Source organism: Lithobates pipiens, unplaced genomic scaffold, assembly GCF_037356315.1.
Source record: "Lithobates pipiens isolate NorthernLeopardFrog02 unplaced genomic scaffold, aLitPip1_a1.2 Scaffold_19, whole genome shotgun sequence".
In the NCBI taxonomy this organism is placed as follows: domain Eukaryota; kingdom Metazoa; phylum Chordata; class Amphibia; order Anura; family Ranidae; genus Lithobates; species Lithobates pipiens.
The window spans coordinates 177,820,979-177,848,050 of NW_027507764.1; the positions used below are offsets into that span (position 1 = coordinate 177,820,979).

Here is a 27,072-nt window from a genome sequence, read left to right on the forward strand (position 1 = left end):
ACTACAGGGGACAGCGGCGACTTCGCTGGCTCCTGTGTCAGGTAAGTGACACATAATGAGCTACTATGCGATGCATAGTAGTCCATTATGCTTTACCTTTGCAGGGAAAAAAAGAGGAAGTAAACCCATCAGGGTTTACTTCCTCTTTAAGCACGGTATATGGATTTATATTGAGTTGAACACACACATTGGTATTTCACTTGTTGATAGATATATTCCTTTTATTTATTTAGACACACATTTCATCTTGATTTTTTTTTTTTTTAACTACACGGAATTAAATAATGTAAATAATGACGTAAATAGCAAAGCGCTACATCATTTAATAGCATCGATCACAGGAGGATGTCTTAGGACACCCTTCCAGAACTGGCCAGCCACGCTGTAGGTTGAATGGTGGTTGTGATATGAAGAGGTTATAACTTCACTATTCCCCTATAAATTAAGTAAAATATAAAACAAGTTAAAGATGATCTGTGTCTGGTATCAGTATGTGCCAATTATATTTTTCCAGAAGTACACCCAATTCAATTCTTATTAACTTTGAATGTTTAAGCTAAATATACAAGACTTAAGTCAGCCATAAATGTTTCAAATCTTGGCTGGTTCAGCAGGAAACAGCTGAGATTCGGTCCATCTATGGGCAGGCTGAGTTGATCCATTAATGGACTTGGGTACAACCAGCATGCAATTATGGGAATTGAGCGATTTAGCAGGAAAGAAAATTGTATAATCTATGGTCTGCCTTAAATATTTTTTTTCTGCTAGTCACCATGTTTAATGGTCGAGCCACTCCACCCCATGCAAGCAGGACTGTGACACCATTACTATTCTTTGTAGGTTGTTTCACCTGCCTTGTCACTAGACCATCAAAGTGCATCCCTTGAGATGTTAACATCCTCACAGAAAACATAATGGTTGAGAAGACCTGAGCAATGCAATAGAGACCGATATACTTACATCGTATCTATGATTTTTCGCTCTACAATTCTAGTATGTGGGAGATTGTCAAAGAATAGGATAATGGCAAGTTGTAGGTGGTTAGTTGCATTTTAAACCGAACCCATGCTTTTCCCAAATATCTCCAAGGTGAGAAAGACTGGTGACTGGCTGTTCATACACCAAATACTGCATTATGAGAAGGGGAGAAAGCCACAAGTATTAGGGGGCTGCTGCACACAGAAGGTTTTTTTTTTTTTTATCTTAATGCATAGAATGCACATGTACAACCACTTTAATATGGTTGGATGCTGGAAAGGCATTTGTTTTGACAACAACTGTAGTTCCACTAAAGGATGAACCAAATGATTAAAAGATTAGAAATCTGCTGTCCAATAGTAGCTTCCTTATTTCCTTCCCCCACCCTCATTTCCCTATGTTGACAGGAACCTAATTGAAAGCTATGAAAAATTGGAGAGCAGAGTTATTTCAGAAACTAAATAAATGAGTTAGTATAGGATCACAAGGAGATTAAAAGGTGTAATACTTCAGTCAGGCTTCTATTTTTTTTATCAGAACCACCATTAGCTTAGTTTGAGAAGGAATATAATTATGTCTGCAGATACTAATTAAAACTACAACTTGGATCTCCTGACTTATTAATAAAATTAGAAACATAATTGGAGTATCTTCTCCAGTAGGCAAGCAAACAAGCTATTTAATGAATAAAGTCCAAAAATGGTTAAACAAGTCTTTATTTCAAAAAAACATGTCATACCGGATAATGTTAAGTCATGACACAAGTGATTTAGAAAAGCCCTGTGGATCCACAAGATCCATAACAATATAAAGCAAATTGTAGGTACAGAAACCATTGTAGTTGCGTTCAATATGAAAAACATGTTTATGCCCTTGTGTCTTTCAGGATAAGACTGGCGGCAATGGGAGGGAATCCTTTCTGTAACCTGGGCACCTTATTCAGTAAGCACTGTGATTGATGACAACACCTATAGGAATGGAGATGTCAGAAATGCTAAGAGTATTCGACAGAGGGTTCATTGAACTGGAACACTTCATCATCATAAAGGTCTTCTGGCAACTCTTCATCTCCATCAGCGAAAAAAGTAGGAAATGGAAGGTTTTCAAAGCCTTTTTGTTTGACAAAGAGTTTTGTGTCAGTGACCTAGAAAATAGGATGGGAAAGGATGACATTTGATTATCAACCAAATAAATGTCTTTATTTTACACATAAGTTGACCAAACCTCTGCATCTGTTTTGGATAATTTACAGCCATAATTAACTGGGTTTAATAATCTATAAAAGAAAGGCATGCAACCTTAAAAACAATTAAGGTTTTGTACAATATTACTTAAATTTAAAACTTCAGCTTCTTTAGTTAAGATACAAAAATGAAAGATAGACGCTGACTGGTAGCTATGCACATTTCTCCTCATTAAATTGGGGGCAAAATTTGAAAGGTGAAGCCTGCATGAAATCATAGCAACTGAATGCCAATAGTCATTTTTTTCTAGCACAAATTAGAAAACAAATTGATGTGTCTGTGGGCAAAAAATCTATTTCCTAATGTTATTGACATGGACAAGCCTACTGGAGAGTAATGCACAGCAAAGAGCAGGGCTCCTGTGCAAAGTACCCATAGTAGCCAGATTATAGTTTACCGTAGTCAGCTTAACCACTTCCCGACCGACGTACATTCTGCCGATGTACGTCGGCAGAATGGCACGGGCAGGCAAATGGGCGTACCTGTACGTCCCTTTAAATTTGCTGCCCTGCCATCGCGAGCGTGCCGTCGGCGGCGACTGTCTTTCCGACTGACTTTCGGCAGAGTTCCGACGGACTTTCCAAATGAACGGACTTGGTCACACACAATCACACCAAAGTCCGACGGATTCAAACGTGATGACATACGACCGGACTAGAATAAGGAAGTTCATATCCAGTAGCCAATAGCTGCCCTAGCGTCGGTTTTTGTCCGTCGGACTAGCATACACGCGAATGGATTTCTCAGTCCCGCTGAGTTCCGGTGGAAAAATTTAAAACATGTTTTATTTCTAAAGTCCGCCGGATTTTTGGCAAGCAAAGGTCCGATGGAGCCCACACAAGATCGAATTGTCCAACGGACTTGTTCCGTTGGACCTTTGCTGTCAAAAAGTCCAGTCGTGTGTACGTGGCATTAGACTAACTGCTAGGAAATCTCTTATTCTTCTGTGTCTAAAGCGGACCTGCATCCGTGTATGTTAACCCCCGGTAGGGAAAAGGCTCTCTATTAAAGCTGGAGTAGAATTAGATACTTATAGTATATTATATATATATTTAATTGTATTAATGTATATTGTCATGGATTGCATAGGAAATCTATTTGTTTTACATTTTCGAATATAATGGACATTTGCACTTTTTCCAAGTTGTGCTATATTGCACTAAAATGTATTTCTTTGAAGCTATAAGAGACATCCGTGTCACCTTATACTTTAATGAATCACATTACATTGCACTGTTAAAGGAATTAGTAGAATTTAGCACTGCACTTGATATAGTTTGAGATTTAGGTTATATAACATTATAGTACAGGCAGTTCCCGAGTTATGAACGTCCCGACTCCTACTTACGAACGGGACGTCTCTGACGTTCTGCACATGCACAGCCACTTTTTGACATCAGAAAATGATGTCTGCGCATGTGCGGCTACTTGAAAGAACATCGAAAAACATCGGAAAATGTCTCTGCTGTTCTGCGCATGCACGTTCGACTTACGAACATTTTCGACTTAAGAACAAACCGGCAGTCCCTATCCTGTTCGTAATCTGGGGACTGCCTGTAGTTGCAAGCTTATTTTAGGGTACAATTTTATAAGGAGCGTGCAAATGCTTTATTATTTGCAGATATACAAAGGTCAGTAAAGAAATATTTGTGCAGCTGAGTACGGAGTGTGATAGACATACAAAACCTGTAAAAAAAGGATGCAAATTATTTTAGTGGGGAAATGCAGTTTTATGAAGGGCATCACAAAACCTTAGACTCAAACATGTACTTATCAGTGGCAGTTTGTCTGATTCTAAGCAGTGGCCACAAATACAAGTACGTTTTATCTGTGGAGATGGTCTCTGAACTCTGATTTGTATTCCAGGCTTCGTTTTTCTTTTTTTTTTTACTACAGGAGATGGAAGGCTTTCTGAACAATACTTTAAGCTGGATTACTTGTATACCTAAATCCTGCTCTGGGCATTTCCTTAGCCTCACATTTCCTTTGTTGTATGTCGCAGTGCTCTGCTGCTGGAATCGTGCCCTGTGAATCATTTGAGAAGCTTTTTGTCTCCTTTAGTGAGATTTCCTAAAGTATTGCACACTGTGCTTCTATGGCCTCTTCAGAAATTCTACAGCAGAGCAGAAGATGTTACTGCATACGTCTTTTATAAATGAGATGTGGGGATTGCAAAGGAATAGGGGGCTTGAAATATTGAATATACCTAGAAGAATATAAGCAAATAAGCTAGGCCTGGGTAAGAGAACATTAAGAAAAAATATTATGGTACAGCAGAATGCTCTCAGAGTAATATTAGTTCTCCCCGAGGCCTTAAGAACTAAGCACAACAAAATTACCACAATTAGATATCTACATTAAATTCCTTCCTCAGCTGTCCTTATCTGCACTCCAAAGACATAAAGAGGCTGCACAAGCAAAAGATGACTAATGGACTGATAGAGGTTAGTGGACTAATGCCGCGTACACACGTAGCAGACTATCTGGCGGACTTTCCGAAGGAGCTACTTGCCCACACACAGCACTTTTTCAGCGGACTAATACGGCGTACTAAGTCCGCCAGACTATCCGCCCTACTTTTGAAATGAACGGACTCGCCCACACACGTGGAGGAAAGTCCACTCACTTTGAGCGCGTCTCCAGGTAGCCGGGGCCAGCGAAGGAGGCGTCGCTGGCCCCGTCACCTGGTATGGACTTAAAGGGGAACCCCTACGCCGAAAAAACGGCATGGGGTCCCCCCTAGGACCATATCAGACCCTTATCCGAGCACGCTACCCAGCCGGCCAGGAAAGAGGGTGAGGCCGCGCGGCCCCTCCCACCCCAAAGCACCTTGCCCTCATGTTGATGAGGACAAGGGCCTCTTCCCGACAACCCTGGCCGTTGGGTTGTCGGGGTCTGCGGGGGGCTTATCGAAATCCGGGAGCCCCCTTTAATAAGGGGGCCCCCGGATACCGGCCCCCCACCCTATGTGAATGAGTATGGGGTACAATGTACCCCTACCCATTCACCTGTGAAAAAAAAGTAAAAAAAAAAAAACACAACACACAAGGGTTAAAATAGTTTATTGCACAGCTCCGGGGGTCTTCTGTCCGTCTTCGGGGGTCTTCTCGCTGGACTCCTCCGCTATCTTCTGCTAGCTCTTTTACTAGCGGAGGAGCCCGGCTTTCGCTGCCGCCCTCTTCTTCCGACTTCGGGGGTCTTGTCCCCCTCTTCGGTTCTTCTTGCCGGGCCACTGCGCCTTCTTCTAGCTCTTTTACAAGCGGTGGCCCGGTCTTCTGTCACCGTCTTTTGTTCTTTCCTTCTCTTCAAATGTTGCCTCGTCGCTGCCTCCGCTCACAATGGCAGGGACACGGGGCGCGGTAACTTATATAGGGATGTCGCCGGATGATATCCCCGCCCATTATGATGTCACGGTCCCAGCATCCTCTGGGACTGTGACATCATAATGGGCGGGGACATCATCCGGTGATGTCCCTATATAAGTCGCCGCGCCCCTGCCATTGTGAGCGGAGGCAACATCTGAAGAGAAGAAAAGAAGAGCAGAACAGAAGACGGCGACAGAAGACCGGGACAAGACCAATGTACCCCTACCCATTCACCTGTGGAAAAAAAAAAGTAAAAAAAAAAACACAACACACAAGGGTTAAAATAGTTTATTGCACAGCTCCAGGGGTCTTCTGTCCGTCTTCGGGGGTCTTCTCACCGGACTCCTCCATTATCTTCTGCTAGCTCGTTTACTAGCAGAGGAGCCCGGCTTTCTTCTTCGCCGCCGCCCTCTTCTTCCGACTTCGGGGGTCTTGTCCCCCTCTTTGGGGGTCTTGTCCCCCTCTTCGGTTCTTCTTGCCGGTGCCTTCTTCTAGCTCTTTTACAAGCGGTGGCCCGGCAAGAACCAAAGAGGGGGACAAGACCCCCGAAGAGGGGGACAAGACCCCCAAAGTCGGAAGAAGAGGGCGACGGCAAAGAAGAAAGCCAGGCTCCTCCGCTAGTAAAAGAGCTAGCAGAAGATAGCGGAGGAGTCCGGCGAGAAGACCCCCGAAGGACAGAAGACCCTCGGAGCTGTGCAATAAACTATTTTAACCCTTGTGTGTTGTGTTTTTTTTTTACTTTTTTTCCACAGGTGAATGGGTAGGAGTACATTGTACCCCATACTCATTCACATAGGGTGGGGGACCGGTATCCGGGGGCCCCCTTATTAAAGGGGGCTCCCGGATTCCGATAAGCCCCCTGCCCGCAGACCCCGACAACCAGGGTTGTCGGGAAGAGGCCCTTGTCCTCATCAACATGGGGACGAGGTGCTTTGGGGTGGGGGAGGCGGCGCGGCACCCCCCATGTTGAGGGCACGCGGCCTGGTACGGCTCAGGAGGGGGGGCGCTCGCTCGTCCCCACCCCCTTTCCTGGCCGGCCGGGTAGCGTGCTCGGATAAGGGTCTGATATGATAGGTTCCCCTTTAAGTCCATACCAGGTGACGAGGCCAGCGACGCCTCCTTCGCTGGCCCCGGCTACCTGGAGACGCACTCAAAATGAGCGGACTTTTCTCCGGGCGGGAAAAGTCAGTTCATTTCAAAAGTACGGTGGACTGGCACACACACGGCCGGATTGTGCGCGAAATGCGAGTCCGGCGGACAGATTGGAGTGCAAAAATACTTTTAGTCCGCCAGACTTTTGGGTAAAAAAAAGTCTGCCGGAGCCCACACACGATTGTCCGGTGGACTTGAGTCCGCCGGACTTTTCCACCGGATTGTTTGATCGTGTGTACGAGGCATAAGCACACCTTTGTTTTTAGCTTAGGTGTGTTTTTAACCACTTGCCGACTCAACAGAATTCTGTCAAACTTATACATGTCTTTCTCACTGTGACGCATACAATCCCTATGTCCTGGAAAGAACAGACCATTCCTTTCAAGAAACCTATATCCCCACTAACCTTGGCATGCCTGTTGAGAAACCCGCTGCCCAAACTCAAAATCTGGGATACCTGGATCACATGCACTACTTAATAATGGATTTTGATTGCTTACTCTTCACAATGTGAGCCCACCATTCTTTGAACTATGTGGTTTCCGCGAGCTGGCAGTGAAGCCCCCAGCCCCTCATCCATCATTATTTTCTGCTCTTCATCTTGTTAATTCTCTCTCCCTCCACTTGCCAGATACCCATTTCCCTAGATGTCCAGAGGATTACTATTCTTCGTTTAAAACATGGATCTTAAAACAGGACATATACACATAGTACTGTAGTTTTAGGCAGGTGGGAAGAAATGCAGTAAGAATGCTTTAAATAAGATATACTTTGGTTCTTTTTTTTTATAATTTACAAAATGGAAAAGTGAGAGAACAGAACATGAATCCAAATCAAATCAACATTTAGTGTGGCCACTCTTTTGGCTTCAAAACAGCATAAATTCTTCTAGGTACACTGATGCCGCGTACACACGGTTGGCATTTCGGCCGGCAAAAGAACAATGAGAGCTTTTCGTCGGAAAGTGCGACCATGTGTATGCTCCATCGGAATTTTGTTGGCTGAATTTCCGCCAGCAAAAGATTAAGAGCAGGTTCTCGGAAATTTCCGATCCTGTGTATGCAATTCCAAAGCGCAAAAACTCACGCATGCTCAGATTAAACTACGAGAAAGAAGATATTGGCTACTGGCTATTGAACTTCCTTTTTCTAGTCCCGTCGTATGTGTTGTACATCACTGCGTTCTTGACAGTCGGCATTTGGTGTGACCGCTTGTATGCAAGACAGCTTGAGCAAAATCCCATCGGAATTTTGTCGGGAAAACCATTAGAGCTTTTTCCAACCAAAATTCTGATCGTGTGTACGGGACATTACAGTTTTTGAAGGAACTCGGCAGGTAGGTTGTTCTAAACATCTTGGAGAACTAACCACAGATCTTCTGTTCACTTTTCTTTTTTTAGTTCATTGCAATTGATAAAAAATAAACTATTAACAATTCTATTTCTAAAAGCTTTCTTAATTCACAGCATTTTGAAAACGTATATATTTTTGTTAACTTGCTTGAAAACCTAAAAAAACTAAATAAAATAAAAAATAAAAAACACTTTTCTAAAGATACACTTTAGTTTAAATAAGCCTGTCACTACAGTAATCTTAGCAGTATCACAGCAATAATTTATATTCAACAGCTTTATGTTCTGTTGGAGGATTAGCACATTCCATAGAGGAAAATCTGAACAAAAGCAGTTTTTTTTGTATTGTTACAATCCACAGCAATCTCTACAGCTGTGTCTCTTTGCAGCTCCCAAGACCCGACTGCCTAGAATGCAACAGCAAAGGGAAGCCACTTTTCCCAGCTGCCAGAGGTCAGGTCAGGAACTTTCATATGCTTGTGAATGCAACAAATGTATTTCTCTATAAGGCACGATGACAACTACAGAACCCTGGAAGGCTAAAAATAATGCCATGCAAACACTGCAACAAACAGCACACCAAATGATCACAAACATACAAGAATTGCCTACAGAAATGGTTCAATCCGTGTGTGTGTGTGTGTGTGTGTGTGTGTGTGTGTGTGTGTGTGTGTGTGTGTGTGTGTGTGTGTGTGTGTGTGTGTGTGTGTGTATATATATATATAAAATATAAAACACATATAAAGTAGATGATTGTGGTGAAAACCTTCAGATGTGTTCTGACTGATCTAAGGAAGGGCGCAAACAAATCAGCCCGAAACTTAATCTTTGTCTGAACAGATGATTGTAACGATTTTGTCTGGAATGACTCTACTTGCTTTGTAATCTTTTTCCAAAGAGTTGATGGAATAAAGCAACAAATTTTTAAGTGCAGCAACCTGCACACACATATATATATATATATATATATATATATATATATATATATTACACACACACACACACATATATAAATAATATGGTCCCAGTGGAGACTGGGGTGCTTTAAAATCGTGCATATTTATAATCGCCAATGTTGCCTCAAGCAGTACACGACCGGACTTTCTGGGAGACTAGGTCCAACGGTCTTCCCAACGGACTTTCCAAACGGACTTGGACACACACGAATGGACTAAGTCTGTTCGAAAGTCCGTTCGCTTTGAACATGATGACGTAAAGCGGGACCAAAAAACAAAGTTCAATAGCCAGTAGCCAATAGCTTCCCTTGCGTCGTGTTTGGTTCATCGGACTAGTACACAGACGAACGGTTTTCCTGATAGGAATTGAGTCAGTCGGACAGATTTGAAACATGTTTTATTTCTAGGTCCGTTTGATTTCTTTTAATGAAAAATGATTGGATTAGCCCACACACGATCAGATTGTCCAACGGACTGATTCCGTTGGATCTAGTCTGCCGTCCGGTCGTGTACGCGCCATAAGGCCTCATGTTCACAGGGTAGTTAAAAATCTCCTCTGAACGCTGGAAACTGACAACTGAGTTTAGCAGCAGTTGAGGTTAGAAGCTTTTTTAAATATAACCTCAGGAGACCCTCCCAAATGTTCACAATGCAGGAAAAACAAGTAGTATTAACTATTTCAGCTATTCTGTGACAGAAGAGAATGCCTGTCTCTCTCGCTCTGTGTACCTGTTTCTCTGCCTGCCTCTCTCTCTTTGTGCCTGTCTCTCTCTCCCTCTCTCACCACTATAAAGTAACCTGTGTACATGTACTGATAACATAAAACAGAGGAGAGTTCAAGGGCAGCTGAAAAAAATACCCAACTGCTTCTGAACGTCCATTTACAAGCAGCAGTGTACATGAGGCCTAAGGCAGAGAGACACTGGCAGAGAGAGAGAGAGAGGACGGCAGAGAGAGACTGTCAGAGAGAGAAAGAGAGAGAGAGAGACTTTCAGAGAGAGAGAGAAAGAGAGAGAGAGAGAGAGAGAGAGAGAGGGGGGGGCTGTCAGAGAGAGAGAGAGAGAGAGAGAGAGAGAGGGGGGGGCTGTCAGAGAGAGAGAGAGAGAGAGAGAGAGGGGGGCTGTCAGAGAGAGAGAGAGAGAGAGAGAGAGAGAGAGAGAGAGAGGGGGGGCTGTCAGAGAAAGAGAGAGAGAGAGAGAGAGAGAGAGAGGGGGGCTGTCAGAGAAGAGAGAGAGAGGGAGAGAGAGAGAGGGGGGGGGCTGTGAGAGAGAGAGGGGGGGGGCTGTGAGAGAGAGAGAGGGGGGGGCTGTGAGAGAGAGAGAGGGGGGGGGGCTGTGAGAGAGAGAGGGGGGCTGTCAGAGAGAGAGGGGGGCTGTCAGAGAGAGAGGGGGGCTGTCAGAGAGAGAGGGGGATGAGAGAGAGAGAGGGGGGCTGTCAGAGAGAGAGAGAAAGAGAGAGGGGGGCTGTGAGAGAGGGGGCTGTCAGAGAGAGAGAGAGAGAGAGAGAGAGAGAGAGAGAGACAGAGAGAGAGACTGTCAGAGAGAGAGACAGAGAGAGAGACTGTCAGAGAGAGAGACAGACTGTCAGAGAGAGAGACAGAGAGAGAGACTGTCAGAGAGAGAGAGACAGAGAGAGAGACTGTCAGAGAGAGAGACAGAGAGAGAGACTGTCAGAGAGAGAGAGACAGAGAGAGAGACTGTCAGAGAGAGAGAGAGACTGTCAGAGAGAGAGAGAGAGAGACTGTCAGAGAGAGAGAGAAGAGAAGAGGAGAGAGACTGTCAGAAGAGAGAGAGAGAGACTGTCAGAGAGAGAGAGAGAGAGAGACTGTCAGGAGAGAGAGAGAGAGAGAGACGGTCAAGAGAGAGAGAGAGAGAGAGAGAGAGAGAGAGAGAGAGAGACTGTCAGAGAGAGAGAGACAGAGAGAGAGACAGAGAGAGAGAGGAGAGAGAGAGAGAGAGAGAGAGAGAGAGAGAGAGAGGAGAGAGAGAGAGAGAGAGAGAGAGAGAGACTGTCAGAGAGAGAGAGAGAGAGACTGTCAGAGAGAGAGAGAGAGAGACTGTCAGAGAGAGAGAGAGAGAGACTGTCAGAGAGAGAGAGAGAGAGACTGTGTCAGAGAGAGAGAGAGAGAGAGAGACTGTCAGAGAGAGAGAGAGAGAGAGAGAGACTGTCAGAGAGAGAGAGAGAGAGAGAGAGAGACTGTCAGAGAGAGAGAGAGAGAGAGAGACTGTCAGAGAGAGAGAGAGAGAGAGAGAGAGAGAGAGAGACTGTCAGAGAGAGAGAGAGAGAGAGAGAGAGACTGTCAGAGAGAGAGAGAGAGAGAGAGAGACTGTCAGAGAGAGAGAGAGAGAGAGAGAGAGAGAGACTGTCAGAGAGAGAGAGAGAGAGAGAGACTGTCAGAGAGAGAGAGAGAGAGAGAGAGAGAGAGAGAGACTGTCAGAGAGAGAGAGAGAGAGAGAGAGAGAGAGAGAGAGACTGTGAGAGAGAGAGAGAGAGAGAGAGACTGTCAGAGAGAGAGAGAGAGAGAGAGAGAACTGTCAGAGAGAGAGAGAGAGACAGAGAGACAGACAGAGAGACAGAGACAGAGACAGAGACAGAGAGAGAGAGACACACACATTTGGGTGGGTCCCCGGAGGTTAGATTTAAAAAGCTTCTAAACCCAGAATGTAAAAGCTGTTAAACTGAGGTTTTTCACTGTAGTTTATCAGCTGTCAGTTTTCAGCATTCAGAGAAGATTTTCAACTGCCCTGTGTACATGAGGCCTTTAAGTCAAAAGTTTTTTTTTTATCTGAATGCATTCTATGCATAAAGATAAAAAAACTTCTGTGTGCAACAGACCCCTCAGCCCCCCCAATACTTACTTGAGCCCCATCTCTATCCATCGATGTTGTAGGATTGTCTCGGTTGCCCGGGACTCCCCTGCTCAATGGCTGAAACAGCAGCATGGTGCCACTGGCTCCCGCTGCTGTCAAAGTCAGTCATCCAAAGAGGAGAGAATGGTAGGCTGCACCGGTGGGCAATAGTAGGCTGCATTGGTGGGCAATGGTAGGCTGCACTGGTGGGAAATAATACACTGCATTGATGAGGCAGACCTGATAAGCTGCACTACTGGGTGTAGCTCCTGACGGACAGCACAGTGATGTAGTGGCTAGCACTTTCACCTAGCAGCAAAAAGGGTCGCTGGTTTGAATCCTGACTACGACACCATCTGCCTGGAGTTTGCATGTTCTCCCTGTACCTGCATGGCTTTCCTCCGGGTACTCCAGTTTCCTCCCACTCTCTATAAAGACATTAGGTTAATCGGATATGGTCTAAACTGGCCCTAGTATGTATGAATGCGTGTTAGGGACCGTAGCTTGTAAGCTCCTTGAGGGTAGGGACTGATGTGAATGTATAAAGTATATGTAAAACACTGCGTAAGTACCTGAAATAAATAAAAATAAATACACCGATAAGGCTGCACTGATGCGTACTGATATGCTTTATGTTAATATTGTTAAAGAAATTGTTAGTTCATGAGATAATTTAAGAGAGCGTGTTTAGGGGCGGACCTAGGGGCGGGGCAGGGTAGGGTAGGGGCAACTGTTGGCGACTGGGGAGTAACTCTTAAGGTCTGGCTAGTGGCTCAGGACTAGAAATTTTGAGCCCTGTGTTTATTATTTTTAATAAAAAAACAAGACTTTACAATCACTTTAAACTGCCTTTATTTGAGAACAGAACAAGCAACTATATCACCAGAGAGTCTGGTTCAAGTGACTTTATTCTACCAACTAAAGCAATTTTGTAGTCAAGCTGGGAAATGTTCCTCAACCAAAAAAAATTACAAAAAAATCTCTTCAGCTACTGGGCTTAGTGATGGGCGCCAGCTGGGCACTAAGAGAACCCCCAAGTCCTGGTGCTGTCTTAAAATGGCACTGGGCCGAATCGCCCCTGTCCTTGGATTCAAGTGGTTTGCAGATCAACAACTTGATGTCTTAAAAAACACATCACCGGGTTGCTGCTCCTCCACTAGTTCTAGGTTATAGGAGAATTCCAACTGAAAGTATGCCGTTTTTATACAGAACACCGTGGGGTCCATTTTTAAATGAAAGTTTGCTGGACATTCATACAGTATCCAGGTACCATTTTCAAGTATTTGTCTATCAGCATACAAGATGATAGAACAATTCCATTTACAAACAAGATTAACCTGTCATAATTAAAATTAAACAAGATTTGCTTATCCGCATACGCATACAGCATAATAGAGATTCACCCATCACATTTAAATTTAAACACATTTTGGCCAATAAAATGCACCAATTACTTACAGACCAAATCTTAATATGAAATTGAAATGATATTCGAATGCCATAAAACGCAGATGGATAATATCCGGCAAACATTTACACAGTGAATCCTTTATAATTAGGGCCTTACTCCTTTTTTCAGTTAGTGCAAAAATACAAAATAAATTCCACTTTAAAAGACTCAGTATCAAAATTTGAGGGGTCCTGAAAACGGAACATTCCTTTAAAGGGAAAATGTAACTTTTTATTATGATTTATTTTAGATACATATGAAATGCAAAAGAGGTCAGTTTAAAGTAAAAATGGGGGGATAAAAAAAAAAAAAAAAAAAAAAAGACACTTGCTGTAATCTGTTAAGGACTGACAGCTAAATTTTAAATGTAAAAAAAAATACAAAAACCCAAAATCGATACCAGACCCTTATACAAGTCTGCAGCCATACAGGTCAGGAAAGGGAGGGGGCTAGTGAGAGCAAGAACCATACCTGGCCTAGCAGGGACTTTCCATGCTGACTTACCTGAACTAATGATGTCCCTGTGTCTACAATCAGATTGTGTCGTCCTCCATGGAGACATGAATATGTAGGCTGGAGGATGACACAAGCTGTAACTCCCAGGACCTCATAGGTGACCTAGATGGCCTCCACTTAACACTGGCATCCATCATGATTACACACACACACAAAGGGCCATATGCTAGATGCCCCTTTTACTCATGACGTGGAAGTTTTCAATGTTAAAGCACATGAGGTGGGGTGGTCAGACCATAGTCTGGTCACCTTTAACCTCTTGGATTTTTCACCAATAAAAATCTCCAAAGGAAATTGTATGACAAAATCTGCTCCATTTCGGAAACTAACAAATATAACAGTCGAAGACTTTAAAACATGCTATGACTACCATCAGGGACAGCCACTCCTAGTAAATGAAGAGAGAGAAATCGGAATTCTGGCTTTAGAAACCTAGATGAATTTGAGTTAAGAATCAAGGCCTTGGTGCTGCTGGACCTCTCCGCAGTCTTTGACTATTGATCATCAAATTCTGGAAGACCGCATGAAATAACTTTTTGGATGTAGTGGCACTGTCCTCCGTTGGATTAACTCCTCTCTCACTGTCAGGACCCATCAAGTGCAGATGAACGCATGCAGCTCGCCAATTGAACCACTTCTCTATGGAGTCCAGCAGGGCTCGGCATTGTCTCCCCTGCTATTCAACTTCTATATGCGCCCACTCGCTGACATCATTGCTACAAACTAGCATGCCAGATCTACGCAGATTCTGGCTGATGCGGACGATTGGCCAAATATGCACCTACAACTGAGAAATGGACTCTTTCACATTTAAAAATGGATGGCCGATAACAAGCTAGGCCTTAATGAAGCAAAGACCAAGGTGATGCTGGTGGGCCCTCAATCAACCACCAATTTTCTCTTGGCCTGGCCCACTTCATTCTACCCCATCCCAACGCCGGCAATAACTCCAACTTATATATACAGAGACTCCGGAAAATTAAAGATCTGTTTTCACACAAAAACCGGCTAACTCTTGTACAACCCTTGTGCATTTCTGGTTGGATTGCTTCGACATCTTTTTTTTGGACTTCCATTGAGCTGGCAAAGAAAATTGTAAGCAATTCAGAATCAAACTGCTCGCCTGGTCTCCAGATGTGCCAGAACAGACCAGATCTCTCCCGTTCTGGAAAAACTGCACTGGCTTCCTAGCGCCAAGCGAGTACTATTCAAGGCAATGTGCTATATGTATAGGGCACACCAGAAACTGGGCCCAATTTATCTGTCTGAATGGGCCTCTCACTATGTACCGTCAAAACCACTCCGATCGGCCAACTTACTTCTCACAGAACCGACAATCAGCAGACTAAAATTTACTAGTAACAGGCCCCTGCTTACAAAGGGCAATGAGCTGTGGAACTCCCTTCCAACATCTCTAAGGATTTTACTGTCCCTCCTTAGTTTCAGGAAGGGTTTAAAACCTTCGTCTTTATCCAGGCCTACAGATAATCTGATGAAGAATAGGAATCGTATAAAGAACATGGATTTTGTATGCTCTTTTTCCTCCCCCACCTGGAGGGTTAGCCCCCCCCCCCCCCCCCCCGGTTTATCTCCGTTTTACTTTACCGCTTTCATTCTTTCATATTGGGTACCCTAGGCTTTTTTTAATGTTCTATTGGAAATCTCAACTTGATTTTAGGGTCTCTGTGCGCCTAGATGCGCATTCGGCGCAGTACAAATCCCATATCAAATCAAATACTAGGCAGTATGCATTATAACATGACATGAGGGAGGGGTGCTTTGGCGTAGGGGGGGGGGCTCTGCGCCTCCCCCATGCTAAAGCATCTTGCACAGATGTTGACAAGGGTCTATTCCCGACAACCCTGACTGGTGGTTGTCATGGTCTGCGGGTGGGGCGCTTATCGGAATCAAGGAGCCCTAAGATCCCGGGCCCCCCCATATGAATGAGTATCAGGTACATACTACCCCCACCCATTCACCAAAAAGGCAGTGAAATGCTTTAATAAAAAAAAAAAAAAAAAAAGGAACAGGTTTTTGACAATTTCTTTATTACTAGCTCCTTCTCTTCCTCTCTCCACTGGCATCTCTCCCGATGCCTTCTCTCACACTACCGCCATTTTCTTACTCGCCAACGCCGAATACCTGCTAAAAAAGCCGCTGTTCTTCTCTTGCCCTCTTCCTTTGCTGTGTTGTTGTCTGCTGTCTGGCATCTGTTATATAGCCATGGCGTTGCTATCCGATGATGTCACCCGGAGGGCATGCCCTTGTGACACACGGGAGGGGGCACTCCAGGTGACGTTATCTGATGGCCACACCCCATGGCTATATAACAGATGCCAGACAGCCTATGACAACACAACAGAGGAAGACAGCAACAGAAGAAAAGCGGCCTTTTAATTTTTTTAGTGGGTAACCAGCGGCGGGAGAAGGCACTGGGAGTGATGGCGGCGGAGAGGCACTGGGAGAAGACAGAGCGAATAATAAAGGAATTGTCAAAAAACTGCTTTTTTAAAAAAAATATTTCACTGCCTTTTCAGTGAATGGGTAGGGTAGTATGTACACAATACACATTCTGATAAGCTCCCTGCCCACAGACCCCCGACAACCCTGGCCATCAACATGGGGGCATGGTTTTTTGGAGTGGGGAGGTGCAGAGCCCCCCCTGCCCTAAAGAACCCACCCCCTATGTTGGGGGCATGCGGCCTGATATGGTACAGGGGGGCCTTGCTCATCCCCTCCCTTTCCTGTCCTGCCTAGCTGCATGCTCGGATAAGGGTCTGGTATGGACCTGGGGAGGGGGGATCCCACTCCATTTTTTTTTCGCAAATTTTCTTTTGCCGGAAATGTCTTCTATTTTTTTTTACATTTAGCTGTCAGCGGGAAACCCTGCTTACAGCTGATGACTCATCAATTATTAGGGATGTGGCGACTGGCTTCCTGGGCCCCCTCCTTAGCAACCAGCTATATACAGTGTGTTTAATGAGGGGGAAAAAAAGGGTTTAAAAACAGATGTCAGTGGACAGGATGTAAGCAGATCATCCACTAACAAATATTTTTTGTCCGTTACATTTTTGTTTACGGATAAAAGAAAAAGGTTTTCCTTCTGTCATAAAAAAAACAGACCTTCCGATCTTTCGCTATCCCATAGAGATACATGTGTATCCATTTTTCATCTGTCAATGGATGGATGAAAAACGGACATATGGAACACCCGTGTGAAAGGGGCCTAAGGGTCAAAGATATTTCTTCTTGCAGCAGGTTGTGTTTTTGGTTCCATAAACTTCAAAGGAAATGCATCAAAAATCCAGTGCTTGAGCTTTTGAAGCATTTCTGCTGTGTTTTTGCATCTCCCATAAGATAACAGACACCTCACAAAAATGCAAACATCAAAAATGCACTAAAAACACGTGTGGAAAGAAATGCAACACGGACCGGGAAAATGCATCAACTGCAACCCGTGTGAACCAGGCCTAACACATTAGTATAGATATTTTTCAAAGATCCACCTGAAAATGTTTATTTTTACCTGCCGATTTTGCCAGTAGATTGGTTGGACTTCAACTTCCTGTAATACAATGACAAAACTATTCTGCACTGAAATCACAGCGGCCCTGTAATCCTGTGGACAGGGTAGTCTTAGATGTAGATTTAGACTCTGGCCCATTCACCCTAGGTACCTTGGGAATGCACTGGGCAAAGAAAAGCAAAAAAAAAAAAAAGCCTTACCACTGCACTACATAAAAAAGTACTACTTTGTTTTTCATTTAGAAAGAAAGAACTAGATTGGTTTGCTGAAAAAAAAATGATTTGGTGAGACCCACATGTAGTCAGGTTGACTTGTAAAGTTTGAATTTTAATGATAAAAGAAAAAGTGCAGGAATATAAAATAAAAAAACATTTATACTCACCTAGATGGTCAAAGCATGGATCCGATGGTGCAGCTGTCCTCCGCTGGCTCTACACTGAGAACTGAACGATAAAAGGCCGCTGATCGCTCAGTTCTTAGTCTTCAGTGAGCATGAAGCCAGTGGCTGTCAATCACTGCTCTGTGCACTGGAGCGCTAGGCTGTGGAGGGGGTGGGATCGGTTGGCTCAAGCTCTAAGCGGCTTGCTGAGAGCCTGAGCAAGCTGCCAATCAAGCATCTGAGTGCATCCCGACATTGTTGGACTGGTTCTGTGAGGTCAGCCGACATCGCAATCTAGCCTGTGGTTGGCTCAATCTGGGTCACAGGAGAGCAGAACTAAGTGCACTTCTGTGGCCTACCGGAGAGAGCTTAGAACTTACTTCTCCTTTAAAATTGCAGGTACAAAATCTTCTCTAATGCAGTATATTTAAGTATTAACTGGTAAAAGAGCAATTTTAAAAAGAAATGCAGGTCTACCTGGTGTAAGTGATAATCTAAAAATACATTTAAAACATATGCTTTCACTACACTGGTAGCAGTGAGAAGGTTGGGAGGTCAACAGACATACTGTACTAACGATACATAGGTTGGCTTCATTCTCACAGGCAGGAAAGTAAAATCAATTCATCATCCCCATCAAATAGCAAAGCTCAACATATCACAGAATGGAGAGAAGAGAAATTCTGCCTGTATGAAGAATCAAAAGAAGGGGAATTTTCTTACAGAACGCATCTTCTGACGACACATAGTCTCCAATAACCGGAAGAGTCCTGAACTGTCACTCACAAAGCGAAGGTCTGACGGGAGATTGACAGCTTTGTATTCATGACATGCGTCTGAATAGAATGCGGTACTCCGGCACAGCTATCAATTTATACACTTCAACATTCAACATTTACCAGCTCTAGCAGATGGAACGGTATCAAAACAATGAAGGTGTGCAATCTGTACACAGGCTGGCCTGATTTATAGATTTAAACAGAGGATATTTTTAGGAGAGCGGTCAGTTATTCTGACATATATATTTTTCATTACAAGCCTGTTTCAATATTTCCCAGGTTCTCTGATCCACAAGCAGACAAGTACACAATACCCATGAAATGTATGCCCTGGCACAGAAACAGAAACATTCTCTAAGGCTGACTTAAAATAAATGTTTGCAAAGGGAAAAAATAGGACAATTGCCCATCGTAACCAATCAGGTGAAATCTCTCACGTCATTAAATGGAAAAGTTGATTAGGTATCTTTTCGACTAGAAACAGCATCTCTAGTTTAAAATTAGTAGGATTCATTAGTGGAGTGACTGATCCAGCAAATTAATCTGGCTGGGAAAGAATTATTTTTCCTACTGTGAGGACACTTTGGAAGATATTTTGCTTTGCCTCCTTTACCACTCAAATTAAATTCAAACACATGCTGAACTTGATTTAGCCCCTCTAACGCCTGGTATACACGATGAGATTATCGAACGAATGATCGTCCGTTTTGTTTTGCATGCAAATCTCAGATCGAATCTGATGAGTTTAGTAAAGTCACAAAAATTTGTGTACGACAGAATAAAAATTCAGAAGTGATATCATGTGTTGTAATGCATTTTTAAACAGCTGTACTGATTAAGCGAAAATTGTACTAAAAAAAAAAATTGTGCTTCTCGATCGGATAATATCAGATGAATTCTGCTGATCAGCTCTCAAAAGCTCTGTACGAACGATCAACTTATCCCACAACTGCTTCGAAATCTGTATTCTTGGTACGATTTTACGATCGTATGTACCGGGCATTAGGCTGGCCATAGATGGATTGTGTTTTTTTTTTATTTTTTTTTTATTTAGCCAGTCGGCTGAATGAAAAACAAAAAGACAGAAATAAACAAAATGAATCCCCCATGGAACAGGTCCTTCATCAATCCACAAACCAGGTGGATAGAGGAACCCTCCTCGCTGAGCAGAGTGGATAAAAATCAATGATTTAAAAAAATAAAAAAAAAAAGAAGATTAGTGTGGTTTAAATCAGATTTTTTTTTATTTAAATCAAATTTATTTTAATAAAATGCTTTTGGAGTAAAAATAGATCCAAAAGATAGTTTTCTATTTAAGATACATTAATAATTTAGTTTTATTCAGCATGAACGAAAGCTTGGCTATATAGCATGAGGCTGTATATTCCGCAATATTTACATTTTTTGTAAACTCATTAAATAAATCCAAGCTCTGCAAGCTGAGATAACATGCACTGCATTAATGCATTCACACAATTTCACAGTAAGCTGGAGATAAAACAAAGCTCAGGAATATTCCTTTATCCCATTGTTTTGCAAATCTATGTACACTACAAACTTTATGATTGAATCGGTTTTGATATTGCTGTTTTACTAATCTGACAGATTATTATTCTAAATAGGAAGCCTTCATTTTGTTTGCAAATATTAAAGATTCTAACTACCAGCAAGAATAAGTCCTTACATTTAAAGAGCACCTGTAATTTCAGATCCATCATGGCAGCACCTGTTAGTGGGCATCCACTCACCTGCTGCCACCACCTCCCTCATCTTGTTGTGTCATTACTTTTTACTATAATAAATATCCCCCCAAAAAATATAAAAAAAACATTTTTTTCCCTCAGTTTAGGCCGATACGTATTCTACATATTTTTGGTAAAAAACAAAACAAAAACGCAATTAGCGATTATTGATTGGTTTGCGCAAAAGTTATAGCGTTTACAAAATAGGGGATAGTTTTATAGCATTTTTATTAATATTTTTTTTACTAGTAATGGCGACGATCAGCGATTTTTATTGTGACTGCGACATTATGGCGGACACATTGGAGATTTTTGACAAATTTTTGGGACCATTGTCATTTATACAGCAATCAGTGCTATTTAAATGCACTGATTCCTGTGTAGATGACACTGGCAGTGAAGGAGTTAACCACTAGGGGGCGGTGTAGGCGTTATGTATGACGTTATGTTTTTTTTTATTGTAGAGGGCGTGGCCTGGCATGTGATGTCACTGATCGTCTTTCCCTATAAAAGGGAACAGTCGATCGGTGACAGCCACACTAGGAAGCACGGGGAGAGGTTTGTTTACACAGACCTCTCCTCGTTCTTCAGCTCTGTGACCCGATCACGGGACACCAGCGGAGATCGGGTCCGCTGGTCCCGCGGCCACCATCACGGAGCTCAGCACCGGGCGGTGCGCTCCCGGCCCACGGCTGGGCACTTGAAGAGCCATGTACAGGTACGCGATTGTGCCCAGCCGTGCCATTCTGCATATCGGCGTGAGGCGAGGGCCCATAATTCATAACAAACAAAACCAAAGAAAATGCTATACTCAACTTACCGACCAGTCTAAAACCAAATTAACCTAACAGTATGCGTTTAGTTTGCACACATTTGCAAATACATGCAAAATCTGCAGAGCCACTTAACGGCGCCCCAATATTTTCTGCAGTCCTAACGCTAACTTGTGAGAGCCTTAACAGTGAAAGCACATGCATTATAATGGATAGGCAGAGGGCAGGTGAGCTGGGAGGGAGCCCACCCGGACAGGGGCACACTGGACAACCAGCACATAGCACAATGGCAGTGAAGCTGTCCAGTGCATCCCCTCACCAGTATTCCAACAGTAAAAACGCACTGGATACCATTGTACTATATGCTGGGTGACCAGTGTGCCCCTGTGCCTTTGAGGGGTGGACTTCCCCCATCCTCGCCTGCTCTCTGCCTATCCATTATAATGCATGTGCTTCCACTGTGGAGGCTGTCAAAATGTACAGTTAGGATAATATTGAGTTGCCATGAAGTGGCTCTGCAGGTTACACGCGTTTTTACAAATGTGTGCAAACTAAACCCCTGCTTTTTAACACATAATTTGGTTGGTTGCAGACTGGTTGGTAAGTTGAGCTGGGAATTTTCTTTGGTTTTGTTTGACATGTGTCACCCCTCCATGTGCTCCTTGCTGTAAAGGCCATTTATAGGTGGGGGCAGTGGCCATTTGTTTGTTCCATAATTCATAACACTGATGCATTCAAAGGCGGGCAATTATAACTCATTTATGTCTTATTTTATTTATCTAAAAATCAGACAGCTGCCTCATCCAGTTACAATGCTCCAGTTACAAAAAGTCCCCTATGTGATGATTTTTTGGTGACAGGTTCTCTTTGACCTTCCGGATCAGGAACAAGATGGGGAGGAGAGCGGATGTCCACTCTCCACCCTCCCCCTTTAACTCTGTGGCGCCCATTGTTCCAGATGGGCAAGCAGAGCCTGGAATACATAGTGAGGGGGGGGGGGGGGGGTGTTAATTGTAGAAATAAAAATAAATAAATACCTGCCCAGCGGCCTGAACTGCATGTCTCGGGCATCAGGCGACACAAATTGTGCATCCCTAAGAAAGTGAATGGACTGACAAGAGCCCATACACCAGACCAGGACGCAATTTCTAGTTGCTATGGCGACCCGGCACCTGGGATTTGTCGAACCCTGCTATAGTAATCTGAATGGACAGTTTTTTATTTTTTATTTTACACTTATGTATTTTATTTTACAACTATATTAGCCTTACTGTTAGCATTCCTTATACTGAACAGGGATAATAAAGCAAGGCTGTTTCCTTTTTAATGCACTTTCAACCCATCTGCCTGAAACAGTTAAAAATGTACCTGCAACGAACTTATAAAGAGGGTTATCCAAGAACACTGATGTAAAGCCAGGTCTCAGTGCAAAATATTAATTGAGGTCAGGTAATATTTTATTATGACATATCTCACACACTCAATGCCTCACATAATAGAACATAAAAAGAAAAAAAATGCTATTCCTTGAGCTACACCACTGCAAATGCTAGATGCCCACTTATCAAATTCTAAAGTGCTTTCTAAAGGGAAAATAAATTTGCAGATAAAAGACCTTTGACTTTACGTGCTGCATGCTTGTTCCAGGTGAGTAACTCAACGTTTTAAAGACCGAGATAGCCAAACGGCTAGCATTTTCAGAAATGGGTCAGCAAACTACATATTTCTCTTAGCATGAGTTTTGTTTCTTATTTTTATTTTCTCCTTTGTAGCTCTGAGATAAAGCTCATGGCATTGATTATTTTCCTCCTGATCTTGATAGGTTCTTAATGTAAATGTATCAAACAATGTGGATTTGAATTAATCTGCATTGTTGCCTGTTTTTAGCAGACATCATGACCGCCATGATCTGTTGAAGTGCATCATGTGTGTTGACAGCAATGCGGGTGAGGGTTTGTTTCCAGGGCCACTCATCCCCATGGCTGTCAAATTGGGACCAGCCGCTGTGTCTGTGTAGCTGGTGCGCCCCCAACAGAGTTGACTGGGCTTCTTCCACACAGCATCTGACAGCTGAAGTTGCATAAACAAGGCGCTCATTCACAAGCGATGGGTGTCAGCACACATCTGAATGAGGCTTTAGTTCTTCTGGCCACATAGGCAGGAATTTTACGTCAAAGGCATTCTCCGCCTACTTTTGCTTCTCAATTACACTAACTGTGTAATCAGAGGGTTGATCAGGAAGAGCTGACTGGTGATAGCATAGGAGCTGCTTCATTGCTGATGACAAAATGGGCTTAGGCAAACGTGTAGATAGGCAATGTTTATGAAGGAGCTATATCATTCACAACTGACTATCTCACACTGTTTGGAGTTTTAACTCCAGTAACCTTATTCTTCAGTTTAAATCTATATGCAGACTGAATTAATGCAAAGTAAAATATGTAGATTTGGGTGTAAAGATTATTTTTCGCCACCACACTCTGGAAGCGCTTATGGGATACAAATTAGTGACTCTCCGCACATCTAACAGATTTTGTGTCCGCGACACTTGTGCTTGTGTCAGCAGCTCAACAGAACACACCGGAGAAAGCAGGGAGGCCTGCTCTTTGTAAAATCTGGTATCAGCAAGATTTCTACAGACACATACCATATTTACTTATATAGATTCAGCATTGACAGCTAGAAAATGTGCAATAGGCAGTCCTTGAGAAGGTAAAAATGTAAAAGTATAGGGGGAAAAAAAAAAAACACTAAGGAAAGAATAGGGAGGAAAATATTCAGTCGTCGGTCGCTCAAGATGACACGTGGCCACCCAATTAAATTTTTGAAGCTCAATTGGTGGTATCCTCGGGAAGTATTGATAATTTCAAAAAGCTTTTAGATGGGCATCTCATTGAACACTATATACAGGGATATGGAAAGCGGTAAAGCCAAAAATACACACAAACCCACACTGGTTGAAGTGGATGAACTGGTGTTTTTATTCCCCCTCATCAACTGTGAAACAATGTAACTATGCAACCCCCAACTGCACCAGATGTTAGGGTGTGTCTGATGACTTTACATATGTTATGGAAGTGCCCTTAACTATACTGTATAGGTACTGGAAGCTACTTGTAAATGCTATAAATAATATTATTGGGATTACGATTACTCTAAACCTATAATTTGTATTTTGGGGGCAACAGATGATGAGGCACATCCCCCAGAAATACTGGTATCAATATGTATTTTGTGGCCCAAAAGCAGATAACTCTGAAATGGACATCCCTTAATTACATGTTTTTACCAATTATTAATTTCTTTGTTAATATCATACAGCTGCCTTCTTTATTTTGTTTCTTGGGTCATTAATAGTACAGTCTTATTTACACTGAAGTGCTGTGTAATAAGTGCCTGAGTAACCAAACCAGGTGTAGACAAATGTGGGTCCCATAATATTAATTTAGGTTCACCATTCTTCAAAGGTGGGCAGATTAAAAGCATTTTATGTAGTTCTTGAAATGGGTAATTTATAGTTAGTAGGTAGTCTTCTTCAAAAAACACATACACTAATTATACAGGTTGGTCTGGAAGGACTATTATCTTTATTCAACCTTACCAACTATGAAACTAGAAAAAAGGTGGCGATACCAATAGATTTGCATGAAACCTTGGTAGAAAAGACCAATCTCCTAATTTATATATACAGTAAACTGTACTATGACAATTGGATTTGAACATGTCACTGTGGACATGTTGTAATATGCTACGATAACTAGCAAATTTGTGGACCCTTACTAGAATGTTTCTTTACCGTAACGAGGTTTGCAAAACCATGTGCTGTTTGTAGATTGTGAATGTTAATTGTGTAAAGCCCGATAAATAGTATTTGATATTGATGATGAACTGTTTTTTTTTTAATGTGCCAAGGAAGACAACCAGGAGTACAACCTCTCAAAATGTAAATGTCCCTATGGCCCCTGGGGAATTGGGAACAGTGTCACCAGCTATAAACTCATGCATGATGTGTTATTTATTGGATAGACAGATGACGAATGTCTCGAAAGAAAAAGGTGGAAGCTATAGACCAGTAGTGTCCAACGTAAAGGACCCAAGGGCCACATTTGTATGCAAGTCATGTGGAGGGCTGCATCTACAGCAAAACATGAGCCTGTATAAAAACTCATAGTAGTGCTGAGACAAGCTCCTCTGACAAGGCGAGGATGCTAAAGGGCCCCTGAACTTTTTATTTCAGGGCCACTATTTTTTTTTTTTTAATACATACGTGAAAAAAAAAAAAAAAAAAAAAAAAAAGGATTTTTGACTTACCGAAAAATCTGTCTCTCTGAGCTCATTGACAGACACAGCGCTTCCTTATTCAGAACCATAGGGTTATATTGCCCACTACATGAGTAGGACACTAGGCAGAAAAAAGACTTGGCTACGCTTATGGGCAGTCCTAGGTAATATACACCCCCCTCTCTGCTTTAGGCCTTCAGTTTGGTCCCAAGCAGTATCAGAAGCATTACATACTCCATAAAGGGGTGGGTGCTGTGTCTGTCAATGAACTCAGAGAAATGGATTTTACGGTAAGTCAAAAATCCTATTTTCTCATTCGTTCATTGACAGACACAGCGGTTCCTTATTCAGAATCATAGGGACGTCCCAAAGCAGTGCCAAACATGGGTGGGACAACGAAATATCCCAAGGCTAACACAAGAGCCAACCGGGTAACAGGAGCTCAACACAGAAACAAATTGGAGCCCAACCTGAACAATACCCCTTCAAGAGGGAATAGACCCGCTAAACAGCAGCCTGTAACACCTTGTTATCAAAACAAGAATCCTCAGATGCTAGCATAGCCATGTTGTAGAATTTTGTGAAAGTGTACACCGACTACCAAGTAGCCGCCTTGCAAACCAGCACAGCCCCAGAAGCAATACACAGCCAACTAGAATGCGCCCTAACAGGTAAAGGAGGAACCCAACCCCTGATAGACCAGAATCATCGTCTCTCTGAGCCATCTAGAAAGGTCACAGAAGAAGCAGACAGTCCCCTTTCTGGCCCATCCGTGATCACAAACAGCAAGTCTGATCTCTGAAAAGGCCCTGTGACTGCCAAATACACCCGAATCGGCTGAACACATCCAGGGCATGAAAGGTAAATCTTTTAGGACATTTTGACCTGGGACACAGTGAAGGTAATACAACGCCCTTAATCAAAAGGAATCAGAGGAGGGAACCACAGACAAGGGCAAAGAACCACTTCCTCTTTATCTGCAAGCATAGGTGATAGCAACCAAAAAAGCCACCTTCTGGGACACAGCAAGCAGAAGAACCTTTTGAATATTTTCAGGAAGGCTCCCGTAGAAACGGATGCACCAAGAGTAGATCCCACGGTGGTAGAAGCGACAGCACCGGTGGAGGCAGGTGTCGAACCCCTTGATTAAGAGTATGCACTAGGGAGTGCAAGATCAAGGGACACCGTGGGTACTCAAGGCCAAGTTCTGCTGCTCAACCCCCCCGTGAAGAAAAGTCAAAATCCGAGCCACCAAGGAAAAAGTAGCCTCATCCCAGGATATGTTTGCTATCCATGTCCGGTGGTAAATCTTCCCAGAGGAAGGCTTCCTAGCCATCAGCAGCGTCGTAACTTTAACACCTGGCTCATAACAGCTAGGCCTTCAAAAGCCAGTGACTGAAGGAGGATGGAAGATCGGCCCTTGGGACAGTAGAACCTCCCCAAGAGGCAATCGCCAAGGGACGTCAGTGACCAAGTGTACCAGGTCGGTGTACCAGGACCGACATGACCATCCGGGCCCACTAGAATGACCAGAATCCCTTCGGCCTCAATCCTGCGCACAAGCTGCGGCAAAATTTTGAGAGGAGGAGAGGCGCAGATCCGACTATATTGGCCCCACCAGAGTGTCTGCAGTGTCGACCAGAGGAGACCGTGACCTTGCCAGAAATCTCAGTACCATTCTGTTAAGCCAGGATGCCAACAGGTCTACCTTGGGAGTGCCCCACTGGAGAC

The 27,072-nt window shown here is 43.3% G+C and overlaps 1 protein-coding gene across 1 annotated transcript in view; it reads right to left on the minus strand.

Moving 5' to 3' along the window:
* Positions 1–1,676: 1,676 nt before the first annotated feature.
* The window catches only part of MRPL3 (mitochondrial ribosomal protein L3), a 159,235-nt gene continuing 133,839 nt past the window's right edge, over positions 1,677–27,072 (minus strand). Inside the window, exon 10 of the mRNA XM_077491510.1 lies at positions 1,677–2,122. Within this exon, the coding sequence (XP_077347636.1) occupies positions 1,973–2,122 (150 nt within the window). The 3' untranslated portion in view covers positions 1,677–1,972. The remainder of the gene's footprint in view (positions 2,123–27,072) is intronic.